Here is a 17,490-nt window from a genome sequence, read left to right as displayed (position 1 = left end):
ACAATCCTGTGTTTGTCTTATGTTGCATATAATTTATTGCATAGTGATTATGAAGCCCTTTTTTGCAATATCCCTTGCTCATTATTCAATAATTTGTTATCCAAATATAATGCTAAATTATCTGTGAATAACTCATTAGATCTATGGTTGAACAGTCTTCTCATATTACCAGTTGAAGTGAATTTCTGCCTTGCAATTCTTCACCAGATTTCCCTTTATATTTTAATAATAATGCATGTCATAATTTATACTTTATCTTTAATTTCATGTATGATGTATGTTGAATTGAGCATTTCTAAATACAGTGTATCTAATTGAAAATGAAATAAGTTTATTGAGGCATAAATACACACAAAGGGATGAGGTAGCTCAAGGTAGTCTCACCCCATTCAGTACAACATGTTCATATATATATATATATATATATATATATATATATATATATATATATATATATATATATATATATATATATATATATATATATATATATATATATATATATATATAAATACACATCACAAACAATAAGCATATTACCGAACATCTGAGTGATAAACATATACATGCCTTCCTCTACACATGCAGTATGTTACCAGACGTACACACAAATACTTGTATGACTAGTAACACAGACAATTTACAATAGACATTCAGACAATTCAACAATCTTGGTGTATATCTAAGGCTTTTATATTTCAGCTGTCTTTCCTTGAAGCACACATTTGCATAGTGACCCATCTTTTCATTCACTTGATTTTATGTTAATAAACCAATACTTTCCCTTGAATAACCTATATTTTCTAGCACATCACACTCTAGTCTCTACTTCATTTAAACCAGATACGTATTTATGTACAGTATTTCTATACAAGAAGGTACATTGGGTTGAGAAAGTACATATATTGGGGGTTTGAGTGTAACATTCTTGCAAAGCCACTAACACACGCACACAGTATTTTGGGCAGGTCCTTAAGCTATACATGTACAATAAAGGTAATAAAATAATAATAATAACTTCATTATCATAATGTAGTTATTATTATTATCTTCATTATCATTATCATTATTATTATAATAACTTCATTATCATAATGTAGTTATTATTATTATTCATAATACTGTATCTACATTACAAATTGATGAAATACTGTAGATAATAATGATGATGTTGAATATCTAAAGTACTAACATGGGTGAGTGGGTAGCACAAGATGGGAAACTATGAGGATGACATTACGTAATTTTTGGTTATACTTTTGAATAAGGCATAGGTTGGACAATTTTTTAATTCATTAGGCAGTGAGTTCCTACTGAATTAAAAAAAATTGTTCAACCTATGCTTTATTTAGAAGTAAAACCAAAATGTACCTAATTTCATCCTCATAGTTTCCTACCATGTGCTTCAAACTCACACTGTATCGTGTACTACCCACTTCCCCAATATTAGTACTTAAGACATATATCTTCACCAGTGTAATCACCTCTGTCAATTTATATTGAAATGAAATATATTCTTCACAAAGATTATAAATATTGTACTGTATTTCCACTTACTTACCATATTTTTGTTTTTCCTTATTTCTTTTTCCTTATGTTTCCTTTACTTTCCATTTTTTTTCCCTTACCACCATTGTTTTTCTGACAATCCACCTGTTTCTAACCCGCAGCTCCTGCCAGAGCCAGGTTTAAGTCAGCTATTTTATTTGAAGACAAATACTGTACATATTTTATAGGCAACATTTTGTCAATATGGCAAGTGAAAAGATTATTAATACAGACATTCCCCATCATAGAAATGAAAAAGCATATCTGTTTGTTATACCCGCATAACACATAAATTAAAATTTTATTAGTTTTTGGTTATTTAGAACAATTAAGCTAATTTGTTAAATAACCCAACAGATCAGTGTGCTGCCACATATGTACGACAAAGAAGTAGTCAATTTGGTGACTGAGTATATAGAGATAAGAAAGACCATGGTTCTTCCTCGCCTCCTTCAGAATGTTTCAGATGCTCTTGAGCTGGGAACTCCACTAATTCACCCCCTAGCACTTTTTGACCCAAATGACACTGAAGCTGCAAAGGTGCATGATGAATGGATTTTAGGGGAAGACCTACTCATTGCACCTGTTACTGAAAGAGGAAAACGAAATCGAAATATTTACCTCCCAACAGGAATCTGGAAGGATGAAATTGATGGCAATTTACGACGTGGAGGACGATGGCTCAAAGATTACAAAGTTCCTTTAACAAAAACACCACACTTTACCCTTAAGTCAGTAGAGGGTAATGCCCGATAAGCATCTAGAATAATTGTTTTTTTTCAAAATGTAATCAAAATACTCGTCAAACTGTAAAGATAGTTTCCCAACTAAATTATTGACATACATTTTCTTGGTAGTCTCATGGGATTCATAAGGTGGAAATTACAGTACCTTCATTAGAGTTTAATTCATAAAAACAAGACTTGTGGTTTGCAAAATTATTGTTAAAAACAGTGGGTCAGGGGTGACATTAATGACTGATGTTTACCTGAATTTACCTGAGGGCCTTTATGTTATTGTATTCTTAAAGGGGCAATCATTTCAATATTTAAGAGCATATTAAACAAAATTCATTTAATTTCAGTTTGACAGTGTTGAATTCTTGTATTTTATTGATTAAAGATGAAATTTTATTGAGAACATGCTAAAAGCATTCTCTAACAAGACCTTGCTTTTTTTTTGTTCAAATGTAAAAACTGTATATATTTTAACTGTACATAAGAATTCATACCAGTTTACCTTATTCATTCATTCATGTATTTGTATTACCCCCCCCCATGTCTCACGTTTGTGGAGGAGAGAGGGAAAGAGCGCAACAGCCTGGAGGAACAGACCGCAACAATGTAGTGTAAGTAGGTACAGCATAGAGAAGGGGGGAAAAAAGCTATGTATTGTTGTTGCTAACCGGTTGGAGGCATACAGCAAAACTGGACTGCACATTGAGGTGATATCTGTAAAGTAAATATGATATCTGTAAAGTAATGGCTGTTTTTTTTTTATCACTGATATCACATTTTTTATGTATGGGGCTGGAACATGTTTCTCATTAATTAAGCAAAGCCCATACATAAAGTTTTGTTGCTAATGCTTTTCTGATCTGAGAAATACAGTATGCACCAAATGTGGGAATTTTGACAAATATTTTTAATTTTTGAAGAAATTAAATAAAATTTTAAATAATTTTTTTGGGGGCAAGTCTTACCTTTTGGCTTGAGCTCTAACCCTATTATAAATACTGTTTATATTATATTATAAATATTATAAATCTAATCTTATTATAAATATTTAGCTGATTTAAAATATTCAGAATTCACTGCCAGCATGTATACTCTACATAAATATTGTATATGCATATTGTTCATGCATACTTGGCATATTCCTTACATGACTACTGTACTGCATATGCATGCATGGCATGTATACTGGGAATATTCTCTACATGAATATTGTACATGCATACTTGGCATGTATACTAAGGCTGCATATTGGGCATATATATACTATAAATGCATACTGTCCATATATACTTTAAATGCATATATATGTAGATAATTGTGTATGTATAACATGTATACATATTATGCATGTATAATACACAGGTATACTGTGCATGTATACTCTGCAAGTTCCAAGTAATGGGAACCTGAAAACATGCCACAAACAAAGGTAACAAAAAATATATACATGAATGTTGAGTAATTAATGTGATATAGTATATAATTATTTTCTGTGTGTTGACTGCTGTCTAGTACAGTACTTAATTGTGTTGACATTGGTTACATTTCGATATGGTTGTGATTTAATATATACTTAGGTAATTGTACTTCTTTTATAAATAACATTGTTTTCCACATGTTTATTTTATGAATTACAGTGCTAGAAGTATTAAGTTTTTGTATAGTATATTTTATACATATAAATCTTCTCTGAATGCCTTTTATTCTCTTCTCTGAAGAGAATAGTACATATTCTCTTCAGGCATACATACATACATACATACATACATCTCACACACACATACATTTATGTTATATATTTGTTTAATTAGTGTCACTTGGCTCAAATATTACTGGATACACATCTGTATGAAATAAATGTAATAACTGAATATGTTGCATTCTTAAAGTTAGTGGTCAGTAAGATGGAGCTAGAATTGTAGAGAACAAATGATCATGTAGTACTGTGTAGCTGTGCAGGCAATACAATGTGTCACCATATTTAATGTTTAAATGATAAAATGGTAACTTACACACTTGCTCATCTTGTTACTGAGACCAGAAGCAATTTGTGGATATCTGTAGCATATAATTCATTATGATATATGATGGAGTCAAGGAAGAAACTAGGCAGGGAAGCATAAAGGAACTAAGAGTATATAGTATATAAAATAACATTTAAAGACTCTGGTTGTAAATGTCAAATCAGACAAAACGATTTTCACTGACGAATTTTGTTCGCATATTAAGTAGGATTAATTCATTATGGAATTAAAAAAGTATATATTGTATGCATATATATGTACAATGCATACCGGATTAGTAATCAAATGAAGAGTTTTATGTACAGTATATGGGTTAAGTATATAAGAGAAAATATATTTGAAATTCAGTGCAAATTTGACTCAGGGTATAGGTTCATAATGGACATAAGGACCACTACCTCTAATGGCTTCGTTGAGGACAGGAAGCCGGTGGCTTGTCAAAGGTCCCCCCATTTGTCCTAATGATTTTATCAAGCTGGATTTTAAAATTCAGAAGTAGTATTAAATTATACTACAGTACTGGATAACATGTGTGGAATTATTTAGAAAATGTTTTTATACAAAATAGGTGTACATAAATTAAATGCTAAAATACTTATATAATTTTTTGAGCGATGAAATATAAGTCAGTTGAATGTGTACACTGCATTTCTCACAGATGAATATTTACTGAACAGTAGCATGTGATATTTATTGAGCATTTCTGTTACAGTTTGTAATTCAAAACAAAATTTGTGTATGAATAATTGTTCATGATTCATTTGCTGTTCATGTTCTTTACTGCTTCTCAGCCTTTTATTTGCCATTTCGTTTGTATATAAGCTATTCATGCAGTTTTTAATCTTTTCTTGTCACATCTGTTACACCAACCAAATACTGTTCTGTACCTGCCCCCATGTTACACAAACCAATATCTTATGTTCTGTACATATTTCCATGTTTCATCAACCAGTACTCTTTGTTCTCTGCTTGTTCACCTGTGTTACATCAGCTGGTACCATATTCTCTGCTTTCTGTGTTACATCAGTCAATCCCCTCTACTCTTTACTTACTCTGATGTTACATCAGCCTATACTATGTTCTTGCTCCTGTGTTAAATCAACCAGTGTTCTATGTTCTTACTTTCCTGTTACATCAGCTTGTACCATGTTCTTTACTTTTTTCCCTGTTACATCAACCGGTGCCTAGTGTTCTTTGGTTGCTCTTTATGCCATCTCAGTCCATCTGCATCTTTGACTTCCTTGTGATAAATACAATTAAGTTACTAAGCGTACTAAAGCGAAAAAGGATTCCAACAAGTGACGACTCATTACACAAAGTGAAGCAAGACCGGATGAACAAATAGGAAACAAAAAGACTGAAGTGAAAAGTATGATACAAGAGGCCATTAACTAGGACTATACTCTGAATGCATGCGGTCCCTCGATCTTTGCCCCTCAATCAACAACAAAACTTTGAATGTTGCCATACGTATAGCTGTATTACTATCATTGCTATCACAACAGTGATATCAATGATGTCCTCTATGTGTAAGTTTGTACAAAGGAGCCAAAAAGAGAGATTCTTTCTTGTGTCAGTTAATTATTGTGCTTCTAAGTAGTAAGAGTTTCCTCTAAAGGCAAGTAAAGGCCAGTTAATTTACCTAACAGAATGTGTTACTGTACTTAGTGCATAACTTTATATTCAATCTTATGTATAATTTGGATTGTTCATAAGATACTTGTAAAAAGGATCATCATAAGGATCTCCTTTTTCCTTAATATCTTTTATATTATATTCTCTAGTTTAGGATTTTGTGTTATGCCTGTAAAATATTTAATCACACAAGTGAACTGAATCAGAATTACTAATATGCATTAATGTTTGTATACAGTGACTGCATTTGTTATATATATAACTTTTTATTGAGAATAGTTTGCATTATCAGCATATCTTTTGTATAACAGCTTCTTGTATTTTAACTCATATAACTGGAGAGAGAAGTCTAACCTCAGTTGCAATGCTACATTCCATCTATTTTGTAATGTCTGGTTATGTAATAATGTGTACTTAATTTGGTAGTATAACTGTCTCAAACAAAATTAAATGTAGACATAGACTGATTAGCAATTGGTTGCATTTCTTTATGTGATGACTTTATGCATTTAAAATTATTAAATGAGATATAATAGTTACTGATATTATTTATTATATTAGTTAATACTTGTACAACAAAAATCATTACAATTTGAATAGTGTTGGACTTCAGGATGACCCAATGACTTGGTTCACATAAAAGTGAATAATGTGTTTTGTGGCACCATCCTGTGTTTGTCATTAAATATGGCACTAAATATTTTGAGAGAAAAAAAAAAAAGAGTTGGTTATGCCTGATGTACATAAATGAGTGTCATATTGTCAACATTATGATATTTTGTATAAAATGTGTGGTGCTTCCAGGGCAATCTTTATGTCAAAAATATGTGGTTATAAAGAAATTTTATATAATTTATTGCTGTAATATATGTTTCACAATAAATGTAGAGAATATATGCAATAAATAAACCCCAAAGTTTTTTTGTTTGTTAAATTTTCCTTAGTGCTTAAGTGTTAATTTTGCCAAGTTATGGTATGTTATTTGATAAGAATTCTATCTCATCCAAAGATATTAAGGGTAGTAACCATCAGGTAAAGCAATTAAATGGTTGATTATAATGTTATGAGATGATCATCTTTGTGCCAAATGTTTTACAACAGATCTTCAATCTTAATACAGATCTGTATCTTATGGCCACTGGAACATCTTAGCTGAATTCTCGAAGCAAATGATACCCTACGCAGCACAACCCTGTTTGATACTCAAACTACACAGCTGCTCTGTGAATTTCACTCAAATTAATTCTCTGCTCATATGCTGATGCTAATAATTTGCATGTTGTTACAACAATGAAATAGAAAGAGGGTACAGCATAGTTATATATAATAAATGCGATTCAACCACACATTCTGATAGCCGAGAAATTTAGCCCATAACATCCAATACATTCATACCCAATGAGCAAAGCTACCGAAAGAACATTAGAAAGTTCCTTCGTTAGCCTATGAGAGCTGTAACTTGTTTAGCTAAATGAATTTGAGTGTTCATTTCCTGAGCCCATTAGCCTTTTACACCACTGCTCACAATCTGTCCTCAGGCCAGGCTCTTTAAACTGGTCCCTCCCCCCAAAAAAGATGCGTTCATTAATTTTAACAAATAGTGTACTAACAATTTTGTTTGTGTTAATGGTATATAATTATATACCATTAACACTACTTGCTACTTGCTACTTTTTGGGCTAATTTAAAAGCAAGATGTGCTAATTTGGGCTATTAAAGTTAAGAACGTACGATTGCGAGTTACATGAAAGTAACTAAGCTATAAATAATTGTAATTAATAATAATTGTAAATATTAATTAATACTAAATAATATTATTTAATAAATTAGTCCTAATTCATTGCAGTTTTCTTCCAAGCACAGAAACTTGTAAATATAAATACAAGATAATAGATAGATCGATAAATAAATAGACAACTTTCAAATACTGCACCAAGTAATGGCGAGAGGAAAAAACTAGACAGTATACATTAAATTTGAAATTAATAATGGATGAATGGTAATAAATTGGTGTATGTTTGTATGTATACCAGACAAAGTCCATTTAATGGCAGAATTTAGCCATTTTGTGTAAAAACTTTTATATCTCATATTATTAATGATAACAGTAATCGAAAAAGTCATAGTTTGTATATACAAGAGATGAAACAGAGAGCCATGAGCTAGAGCGATGTGCTGAGTCCATAAGGAGGCCGAGCTTCCAGAAATACCTTCCTGTGATTGGCTGTTGCGGGGAATACCAACACCCTTTTATGAATAAAATTTAAACTAAGAAATAGGTCCTTGTGCACAACAACAAGGTTGTTGTGAAAAAGAACAACAATTTCTGTTTTGCACCTGACAGAAATCTCCATCTAACTGAATAATTTACTCGAATAAGAGGGCAGAGCAGTGTATCATTATTTGTGTCAAGGCAACCCCCAATAATAACGTCACAAGTTAGGTAGCCAGCAAAGTGTTTCTGTAACACTCGTTACATCCTGTAGTATTTAATTATCACTATATTAATATTTTTAAATACTTAACATTTCACTTTTTAGGTAGATTAAAGTTGATGCAGAATGTCATAAGCAAGAATGGTGTGCTGAATAAAGATGATTTATTAAGCGGATGGAGCCTTTAGCTGATCCCTTCCTGTGATTGGCTGTTGTGTGAATGTCAACAAAGAATATCTACCAATCATATGCCGTTTATTATGCACCCCATACCATCTGTGGGCGGAGCTTGGAACCTCCTACCCGAGCACAACAACCCGCCTTATGGGTTGCTGTTTGGCTATTTATAGTGCGTTGGAAAAAAAAGAGATGGCGTTAGTTGTATTTTGTAGGGTAATTTGTTATAAGTGTAATTTGATGTCAACAGATGGCGTAAGCTGTATCTTATGGCCATTATTGACCAGCCAGTTGATAGTGTTCTCTTCTGCCGACAGATGGCATCAGCTGTGTTATTATTACTTCCGAATTCCCTTTAAACACTGATCTACAAATCCCTTGGCTTATTTATGATAAGGTTTTATACCATTAAATATATATTTATATAAGTATAAGTATTAGTTAACTGGAGTTCCGCAATTACTTTTATTTATCAACTGTTCAGGATATCATCATATAATGTCTGGTTAGGACGCACTGCTCTCGATTGATGAAGATTAAGCCACCCAAGAGGTGGCACGGGCATGAATAGCCCGTAAATACTGCTCTCGTAAAATTATTCAGGGGGGTGGGGGAACTATCAAGTGAAAGCGCCAAGCCATTACGACTATATAGCACTCGGAAGGGGTCAGGATACGGATTTGGAATGGGACGGTGGGGATTGAACGCGGACCTGTAAGAAGCGAGACCGTCGCTCTACCGTCCAACCCAAGTGGTTATAAGCGTAATATTATTAAAACAACAATTTATGCATATAATAACAGCATTTCACACTAAAAATACTTGGATATATTGAAATTTGGTAGTGAATTCCAATCTAGGAATCTCCTATGACTAAACTGTACTTTTTAATTATTTTTATGTACTTACTACTTATTATTAAATTATTAAGTATTTATTATAATAATTAAATAAATTATGTTATTTAATATTTAAATTAAATGATAAAATAATAGGTAATAATAAATCATTGTGTAGCGGGACAGGCAGCCAGTGTATATATACATGTTAGGCTTACACCAAGGTCCCACAAAGGTCCCACAAAGGTGCCACAAAGGTGCCAAATTAAAGACTGGGTGCTGCCGGGGCGGGCCCAAGGGCTGCTGGCGGCCCTGGCCAGGCTGAACTTCCGCGCCCTTATAATCACTATTGTTTAATAATCTTCACAGGGAGAAACAACTGTAAATATAGGAATAGTTTATTACAACATACACGGTAAAGAAAACAGCTCGGAAACTAAGGAAATAAAGCTGCCGAAAAAACATTAAAATCCACTTCAAGTTCAAGTATGTTTATTGGGACAATAAAAAAAATACATCTCAAAGGGATAGAGTAGCTTAGGCTATTCCTACTCCCCTCCCCCCCCTCTACTTCAAGTCCCTCAAGGGGCGCACAAATTCAGTGAGTACAAATACACAAATCACAATACAAGAACCCATTTAACATAGCAGGTTAAAATAGGAAGCACAGCATATAAGTGTTACAAGTGAGTTACAAGTTACAAGGGAACAAGTGATATATATATATATATATATATATATATATATATATATATATATATATATATATATATATATATATATATATATGTAATATATATATATATATATATATATATATATATATATATATATATATATATATGTATGTAATATATATATATATATATATATATATATATATATATATATATATATATATATATATATATATATATATATATATATATATATATATATATATACAGTATATATAATATGTGTGTATGTGCAGAAATAATATTAATAAAACAATTAACATCGTGTAGTGTACTCTATATATCAAAATATATTACCTTGAAACCCATATCATTCATTAAAAATTAAAAGATTGGGCTACTTTTATTACAAATTCGCTACTTTTAGAGCGTCAGCTCGCTACTTTCAGCAATTTAGATCTGGCAACCGTGGTGTGCGGGGCGTCGAGGGTGAGGAAGGTGGCGGCCGGGAGGGTCCTGCTGACGGGGTCACTGGTGCAGCAGTTCTTCAGGCATTACCCGCACAGTGAGGGGCGGCCCGGCTGCTTTATGACAGGGCGAGCCGACAGGATACACCATGATAATACTGCAGGAGCCCCATATACCTTGCTCTGTTGCGTTGATTCTCCTCTGGGGGAGTTGACGTCACGGCGTCCACAAGCCAGGTACAGTTGAAGTCGTTGTGTGTACGGCACTACACTCTATTGTATAAGGCGATTACTGTGTACAATGTTATCTGTACCATACTACTTGTGTAAAGGAGGAAATGTATATGTTTATCTCTCAGAATGTTCGGTAATATGTTTATTGTTTGTGATGTGTGTCTTATGTATGTATTAACACGATGTACTGAACGGGGTGAGAATAGCTTGAGCTACCTCATCCCTTTGTGTGTATTTTACCTCAATAAACTTATTTCAATTTCAATGTTATCTAAAGTATTGTCTAAGTTATGTGTATGGCTAGTATTAATGCTATTTGGTTTCAGTTCGAAAGCTGTAGTTTGCTAACGTAGTGATTATATGAACAAATCCACAAGTTGTTGCGGCAGTTGATTGATTGACAGTTGAGAGGCGGTACCAAAGAGCGGGTTCCCAGACGCGCTCTAGTCAACTGTTCCACGACATGGTAAGAAAATTGCAACCTGGTGTGCTACTGCCCCACCACGAGGCTCCCGAGGCTTCCACTAAAGCCTAATCTGGGTTTTACAAAATTACCTCATGTACTCGTGCTCTGTCAACCAAATACTTCTACCTCTGATTTTACTTCTAACTTCATAAATATACTTCACTGTGTATACGTCAATACACATAAATAAACAATACAACATACATAGGTTCGAACCCTCATCAAGGCCCTTGTGGATTTGTTCATTTGATATATCACGTCATTGTGATATGTGTGTATATAGTCAGTATGTTACTATTATAGTGATACTGCAGCCCCAATAAACTCGGCAGACTCCTATGTTAACACTGCCCAGCATAGACTCGAATAATGTATCTCTTGAGAATTTGCATTACCTACTGATAGGTCCGATAACTGAGGTAGACCTGACCAAATGTAAACTGTGTCAGCAAGATTATTCGCCCACCTTCCGTCACTGTGTGTTGGAGTGCGAAAAGGTAAGTGAATTTAGAGACAGCTCTATAACAAATGTTCAAGAGATTTGTAAATATTTAATTCAAAGTGATCTGCCACCAGAAATTTTAGCCAAATATCCCCAGTTTGCTAAGTGTTGGTAGTAAATGTGGGTGATTGTAACCTTTCCACCACTGCCACTGATGTAGTGAGGTGTGAAAGATATTGATATCAATATCAATTATAATATGAAACTAGTTCCATCATTTAGAAACCAGTTTTTATCCAGCTCTCTTCTGAATATAAACGTATCAATTTGTACCTATTGTTTCGTGTTCTATTTTGTATTAATTTATCACATACATATTTATTACTAATTAATCGCAATCTTGACCACCTTAATTGGCGGCTGAACAACAGATCGATCATTCTTACTCGTGTTAATGGCTAAAATCTTTTAATCTTGTTGAATGTTGGAATAAAATATTTTCTCTTGCTAATCATTGGAACAAACTATTCGTCCTCTTCTTGACAGCAGAGAAATCATAGGTGTGATATTACTTGATTGTTTCAAGTGTAGGTTAGACAGGTATTAATGATTTCGGTTGGATATAAGAGCGCCCTCATATGGACCAATTGGCCTCCAATAGTTTTCTTAATTCTATGTTCTCATTCTTACTCTCGATGATGGCTCAAGCAAGACATTCGTACTCTTGCTGACAGAAAAGATCAGTCTCACAGTTACCAATAACGACAAAAAAGATTATAGATTTTGTCAGAAATTCGACCATCGTACCAACAAAAACATAATTACATAATTATTAAACAAATATCAGCAAGTAGGACAGCCTTTCACTGCTGTCGCGGTGATTGAAGCGACACATCAACTAATATTGCAGGTGGCTAGAACAGTGTTGCAGGAACGTGGAGCAATATACGGCCCAGTGTTGCGGGAGGCTGCCAGCCAGGTGTTGAATCTTTGTCATGCTCGGCAACACTCTCGTGAGAGCTTTTGTTAAGTAGCCTCGCACCTCCCAACATAAACAATTTTCTTTAACCTCAATATATCGTTTTTCCCTTTATGATGACGTACTTTCTCTTTCATGTTCTCTCTCTCTCTCTCTCTTGCTAACTGTACTTCTCTCTGTGTGTCTGTTTCCATCTCTTTCGCGTCAACGCGAAATACAGTAACTCGAGATAAGGAAAACACAAATATCTTCGCTCTAGATTGAGGCAAGAATGTAGCAGATAAATGGAACAGTGCAATTATAACGAGTCTTCGAGCTGAGAGGACTGTCTCATGAGGAAGGACTGAAGGAAGGAAGGTTCTGAAGGAACAAAACTTCACATTTAAAATTTAAATGCCGGTCCGTCTATAATTACCCAAATCTACCCAAAACTACTCAAAGCTTCATTGAAGAACTGTGATATATATATACTTACTATAATGTTGATGCTGAATGTAAAACATGAAAAAAACATAATTTTTAATTTCTTAATTACAACTTTATAACAAGTTCAAGTATGTTTATTGAGACAAGAAAGAAATACATCTCAAAGGGATAGAGTAGCTTAGGCTACCCCCCCCCCCCACTTTTTTTTTCGTTATATATATATAAAAGAAATTAGACGAGACTAATTGGCAGGTGACGCCTTAGGAAGTCGACGATCCAAGCGACAATGTTGGGGCTTTGGGTAATTAGATGGACCCAATTTCGTTATAAAATTATATTATTTCAGAGTAAAACGATAAATTTACAGCATTATGGTGAGTAAATATATCAGTTCTTCATTACTTACGTAATGCCAGGAAGCTTTGGGTAATTAGACGGCCCCGCACAGGCTTCTTATTATCTCCGACAACGGGAATTTGTAAAATTGGTTAATCCAAAGGCAAAATATTCCCAACATAACCCAGGGAAAGATAAACCAAAAAAAACTCAAGAAAAAGGTCCTCAAACAGACCTTTCGAACCTATGCGATTTGAGATAGATTTAACCTTAAAGATTTGAGATCAAAATTGACGCGGGAAGCCTAGCGTGGGAATGGAAGATTAACGTGGGCGTCTGGTCCATAGGATGGCTGTGTGTTGGGAAGAGAGACGACTGCGAGATGAAACTACAATTAATGCCAGTACTGCTTGACGATACTTGAAGATGGTTGGATATAATAGGAGCCGTGGGGAGTGGCTGATGACTACAGCTCGGATGTGAGGACAGGTGAACTAAACGGACAGTTTTTTGTTTAAATTGCCATAAGAATTAAGGTCAATGGGGAGATATTTAGTAGGCCAACAACATGGAGCTCATTGGTAACACGTCCACCACTCGCCGGCACCGGGTCTCCTCTGACACCCCGAAGCGGCCCAGCTCCACTTGCTCGTCCGGAGAAATTACTGTTCTACTTTAATTCATTTCTACACGTTTAACGTGTCTACATGCTTCTACTGTTTATTATCGTCCTTTTCCCTCCCCCTTCTGCTACCCTATCCTCCCATCCCTTTCCCTATGTAGCCCCATCCTCCCCCTCCCCCTTATGTAGCCCCATCCTCCCCCTCCCTCAGCCACCCACCTACAACTCTCCCCGGGGTAATGGCTCCTCACCACCACAATAAAATATGTCTGATGTCATCTGTCACACCCACACACCCACCCATCCCGACACTTCTGTTTTCTCCAAGTCCGAGTAAACTAATGTTGGGCAGGCAGGCAGGTGGGTAGGGAGGTGATCAGGCAGGCAGACGGGTAGGCAGGTGGGTAGGAAGGTGATCAGGCGAAGTCACAGGCAGACAGCTAGATTGGTTTGTACAGTGGCAGGAATGTTGATATATGGGAGTACACTTCAAAAATTGCTGCTATTACTACTACCATTACCACAACTATTTCTAGTAAAAATATACCACATCTACTACTACAGCTAATAATGTTACTGTAACTTTTGCAATTACTAGTTAGCCACTAGTATGGTATTTGTTCAATAAGACTAGACAGGTGTCCACAGTCAGGTATGGAATGAAGATATCCATTCATCATCTACTATATACTGTGTGTATGTATGTGTATGTATGTGTGTATATATATATATATATATATATATATATATATATATATATATATATATATATATATATATATATATATATATATAATATATTTAATATATATTATATATATATAATATATATATTATATATATATATATATATATATATTTTATTAAATATGACCGAAAAAGTAAGATTAATAATTCTAACACGAATTTTCTCAATCTTTCGTACATTATGCTTCACTGTTGGAGGTAAATCAAAAATCACTTCTCCAAAATTCATTTTTATTTCTAGTCTGACGCGACACGGGCGCGTTTCGTAAAACTTATTACATTTTCAAAGAAAATCTTTGAAAATGTAATAAGTTTTACGAAACGCGCCCGTGTCGCGTCAGACTAGAAATAAAAATGAATTTTGGAGAAGTGATTTTTGATTTACCTCCAACAGTGAAGCATAATGTACGAAAGATTGAGAAAATTCGTGTTAGAATTATTAATCTTACTTTTTCGGTCATATTTAATAAAATATGTCTACAGGAAAGACTGCTACCAAAATATATATATATATATATATATATATATATATATATATAATATATATATGTAGCCTCAGCCTCCCTCCCTTTATGTAGGGTAGCCCCATCCTCCCCTACATATTTGTGTATATGTGTGTATATGTATAACATGTAATGGTATGATCTATAGTTAAAGAAGGTCTTCCAAGCGTTCGTATTGATCCGAAATATTTCGTTGCCTTGTATATTTTTACCGAATTGCTTTAAACCTCGAATAGGTCTTCCTCGTTTGGTTCTATGAATCCTTTTCAATGTTTTAAAAGTTGAGGGTGCAACAACCTGGACTAACACTTCCTTGGCGATTCCAAAGGATCAAAGTAAAGCCGAGTAGTCGTGTGGTCAACTCGGGCCCTCAGTGACAGCTTCGTCAGTAGCTCTGGCCAGGATTCATCATTTACTTGTCCACTTGTGAACTCTGTACATCAGTACTCACTCATGGCGGCTTATTGACCAGTCTGAGCTCCGAAGCGCTCGCTACTAGGGGTGTCTACCTTGGCCAGGATACATCAAGCATTTACGTGTCCACTTGCGAGACCTGTACATCTTCAACAATTACGTTTATTAAACAGTTAACGAACTTTGAAATTTCACAATCCAGAGTTGTTATTAAAATAAACAACCTCAGAGTGCTTAGGAGGTCATAAGCTGGTTGCAGAAAACTGTACAGGTTTCGTAAGAGGCTGCATAAATGCTTGGTGAATCCTGGTCCTTGGGCCGAGAACGACCTCGGAGCTCGTAAATCCTTCCATGACAACAACTCAGCCGCCATGATCGAGGATAGATCATGCTTGGTGACTCCTGCACTCGGTCAAGGAGAGTTAGGCAGGTGTCCGCCTTCACCACCACAATAATTCCTCGTTTCTTCAATATTTTAACAATTATTGAGTGTTTATTGGCCAAGGCAAGCAGGCAGATTGAGTATGTAATTAGCCTCGGCTAACTCCCGTTTCAGCTCATTCCACTTCCTCGCTACTATTACATTGAAGTGCCTTCTTACGTCCCTGTGGGCCAGCCGAGTCTCTTAGTTTTAATCTATATTCACTCCTCCTTCCAATGATCACGTTAAACATTTCGTTTTTTTCGCTATCTAAATGTTTCTTAAATATCTTATATAATGTAATCATGTCTCCTCACCTTTTCCGTGAGATCTAGTTCAGTCATTTTGGTGGATTAGTCTTGTAGCAACCCTCTTGACTTTAACTTTGCTTTGTGCTTGCACACTGTAGCAACATATTCTAGTGCTGATCTGAGAAAGATGAAGGCTGCACCACACGCTGCTGGTGTTATTCTGTCATCCTGCCCCCCATGATCGAGTGGCTCCAGATTATATACCCACCGCCAGAGCATTTTCATTTCCTGATTCAAGCATTTGTCGTCGTAATGTGTTGTGCTCTCCCTGTGACCTTCTCATACCCTCGTCAAATGCTGTCGCCTTGCATTTGCTAGTATAAAGTTCGAGGAATGGATATCGGATCATCTCTCTAGTTTGTGTGCGAGAGAGAGAGAGAACGCGAACGAACGAACGAGAGAGAGAGAGAGAGAGAGTGAACACTTCCTGACCCATATCCGGCCAGCGTTGGGAGCCCGTCATATGCTTCCATACGCCACACTCCAAACACAGGGAAGACGATGTAAATAAACAACTTGAAGATAAAAGGGCGATAAACAAGAAAGATAAAGAGTCATTTCATTGATTGACCAGTAGCTGGAAAGGCTGAGCTTTGGAGATAAAGCAGAAGCCTACAGTCACCAAATACAGTGGAAATATCCGCGCCTCTCCCCGCCGCCACCACCACCACCACTGATGCTACCAGCGGCCGCTGGTGGTAATTGTTGTCGTTTACACGTGTCGCTCGTTGTGTTCCTCCTCCTGCTGCTGTTCCACTCTGATTGTTGTAGCTGTGTCTTGACTTGTTGTTTATTTATTTTAGCATAGACAACGTTCGGTAAGTTTGCCTGTTTTGTACTTTATAATGGTAATGGGCTGCCGGGGGGGGGGGGATTAGAAATAGCCTAAGCTACTCTATTCCTTTTAGATGTATTTTATAGTCTCAGTAAACGTACTTGAACTTGAATGCGCTACACACACACACACACACACACACACACACACACACACACACACACACACACACACACACACACACACACACACACACACACACACACGTACACATA

The 17,490-nt window shown here is 35.3% G+C and overlaps 1 protein-coding gene across 3 annotated transcripts in view; it reads left to right on the top strand.

Annotated features, from left to right (window-relative positions):
- The window catches only part of LOC138365192 (myogenesis-regulating glycosidase-like), a 58,978-nt gene extending 52,113 nt beyond the window's left edge, over nt 1-6,865 (top strand). For all 3 annotated transcript variants that reach the window (XM_069325392.1, XM_069325391.1, XM_069325393.1), the window contains one exon: nt 1,906-6,865. In XM_069325392.1, the coding sequence (XP_069181493.1) occupies nt 1,906-2,304 (399 nt within the window). In that variant the 3' untranslated portion in view covers nt 2,305-6,865. The remainder of the gene's footprint in view (nt 1-1,905) is intronic.
- Nucleotides 6,866-17,490: the final 10,625 nt, after the last annotated feature.

Source organism: Procambarus clarkii, chromosome 16, assembly GCF_040958095.1.
Source record: "Procambarus clarkii isolate CNS0578487 chromosome 16, FALCON_Pclarkii_2.0, whole genome shotgun sequence".
NCBI classification, from domain to species: Eukaryota; Metazoa; Arthropoda; class Malacostraca; order Decapoda; family Cambaridae; genus Procambarus; species Procambarus clarkii.
The sequence above is the reverse complement of the archived record's forward strand: the minus strand, read 5'-3'. Positions and strand labels throughout refer to the sequence as shown.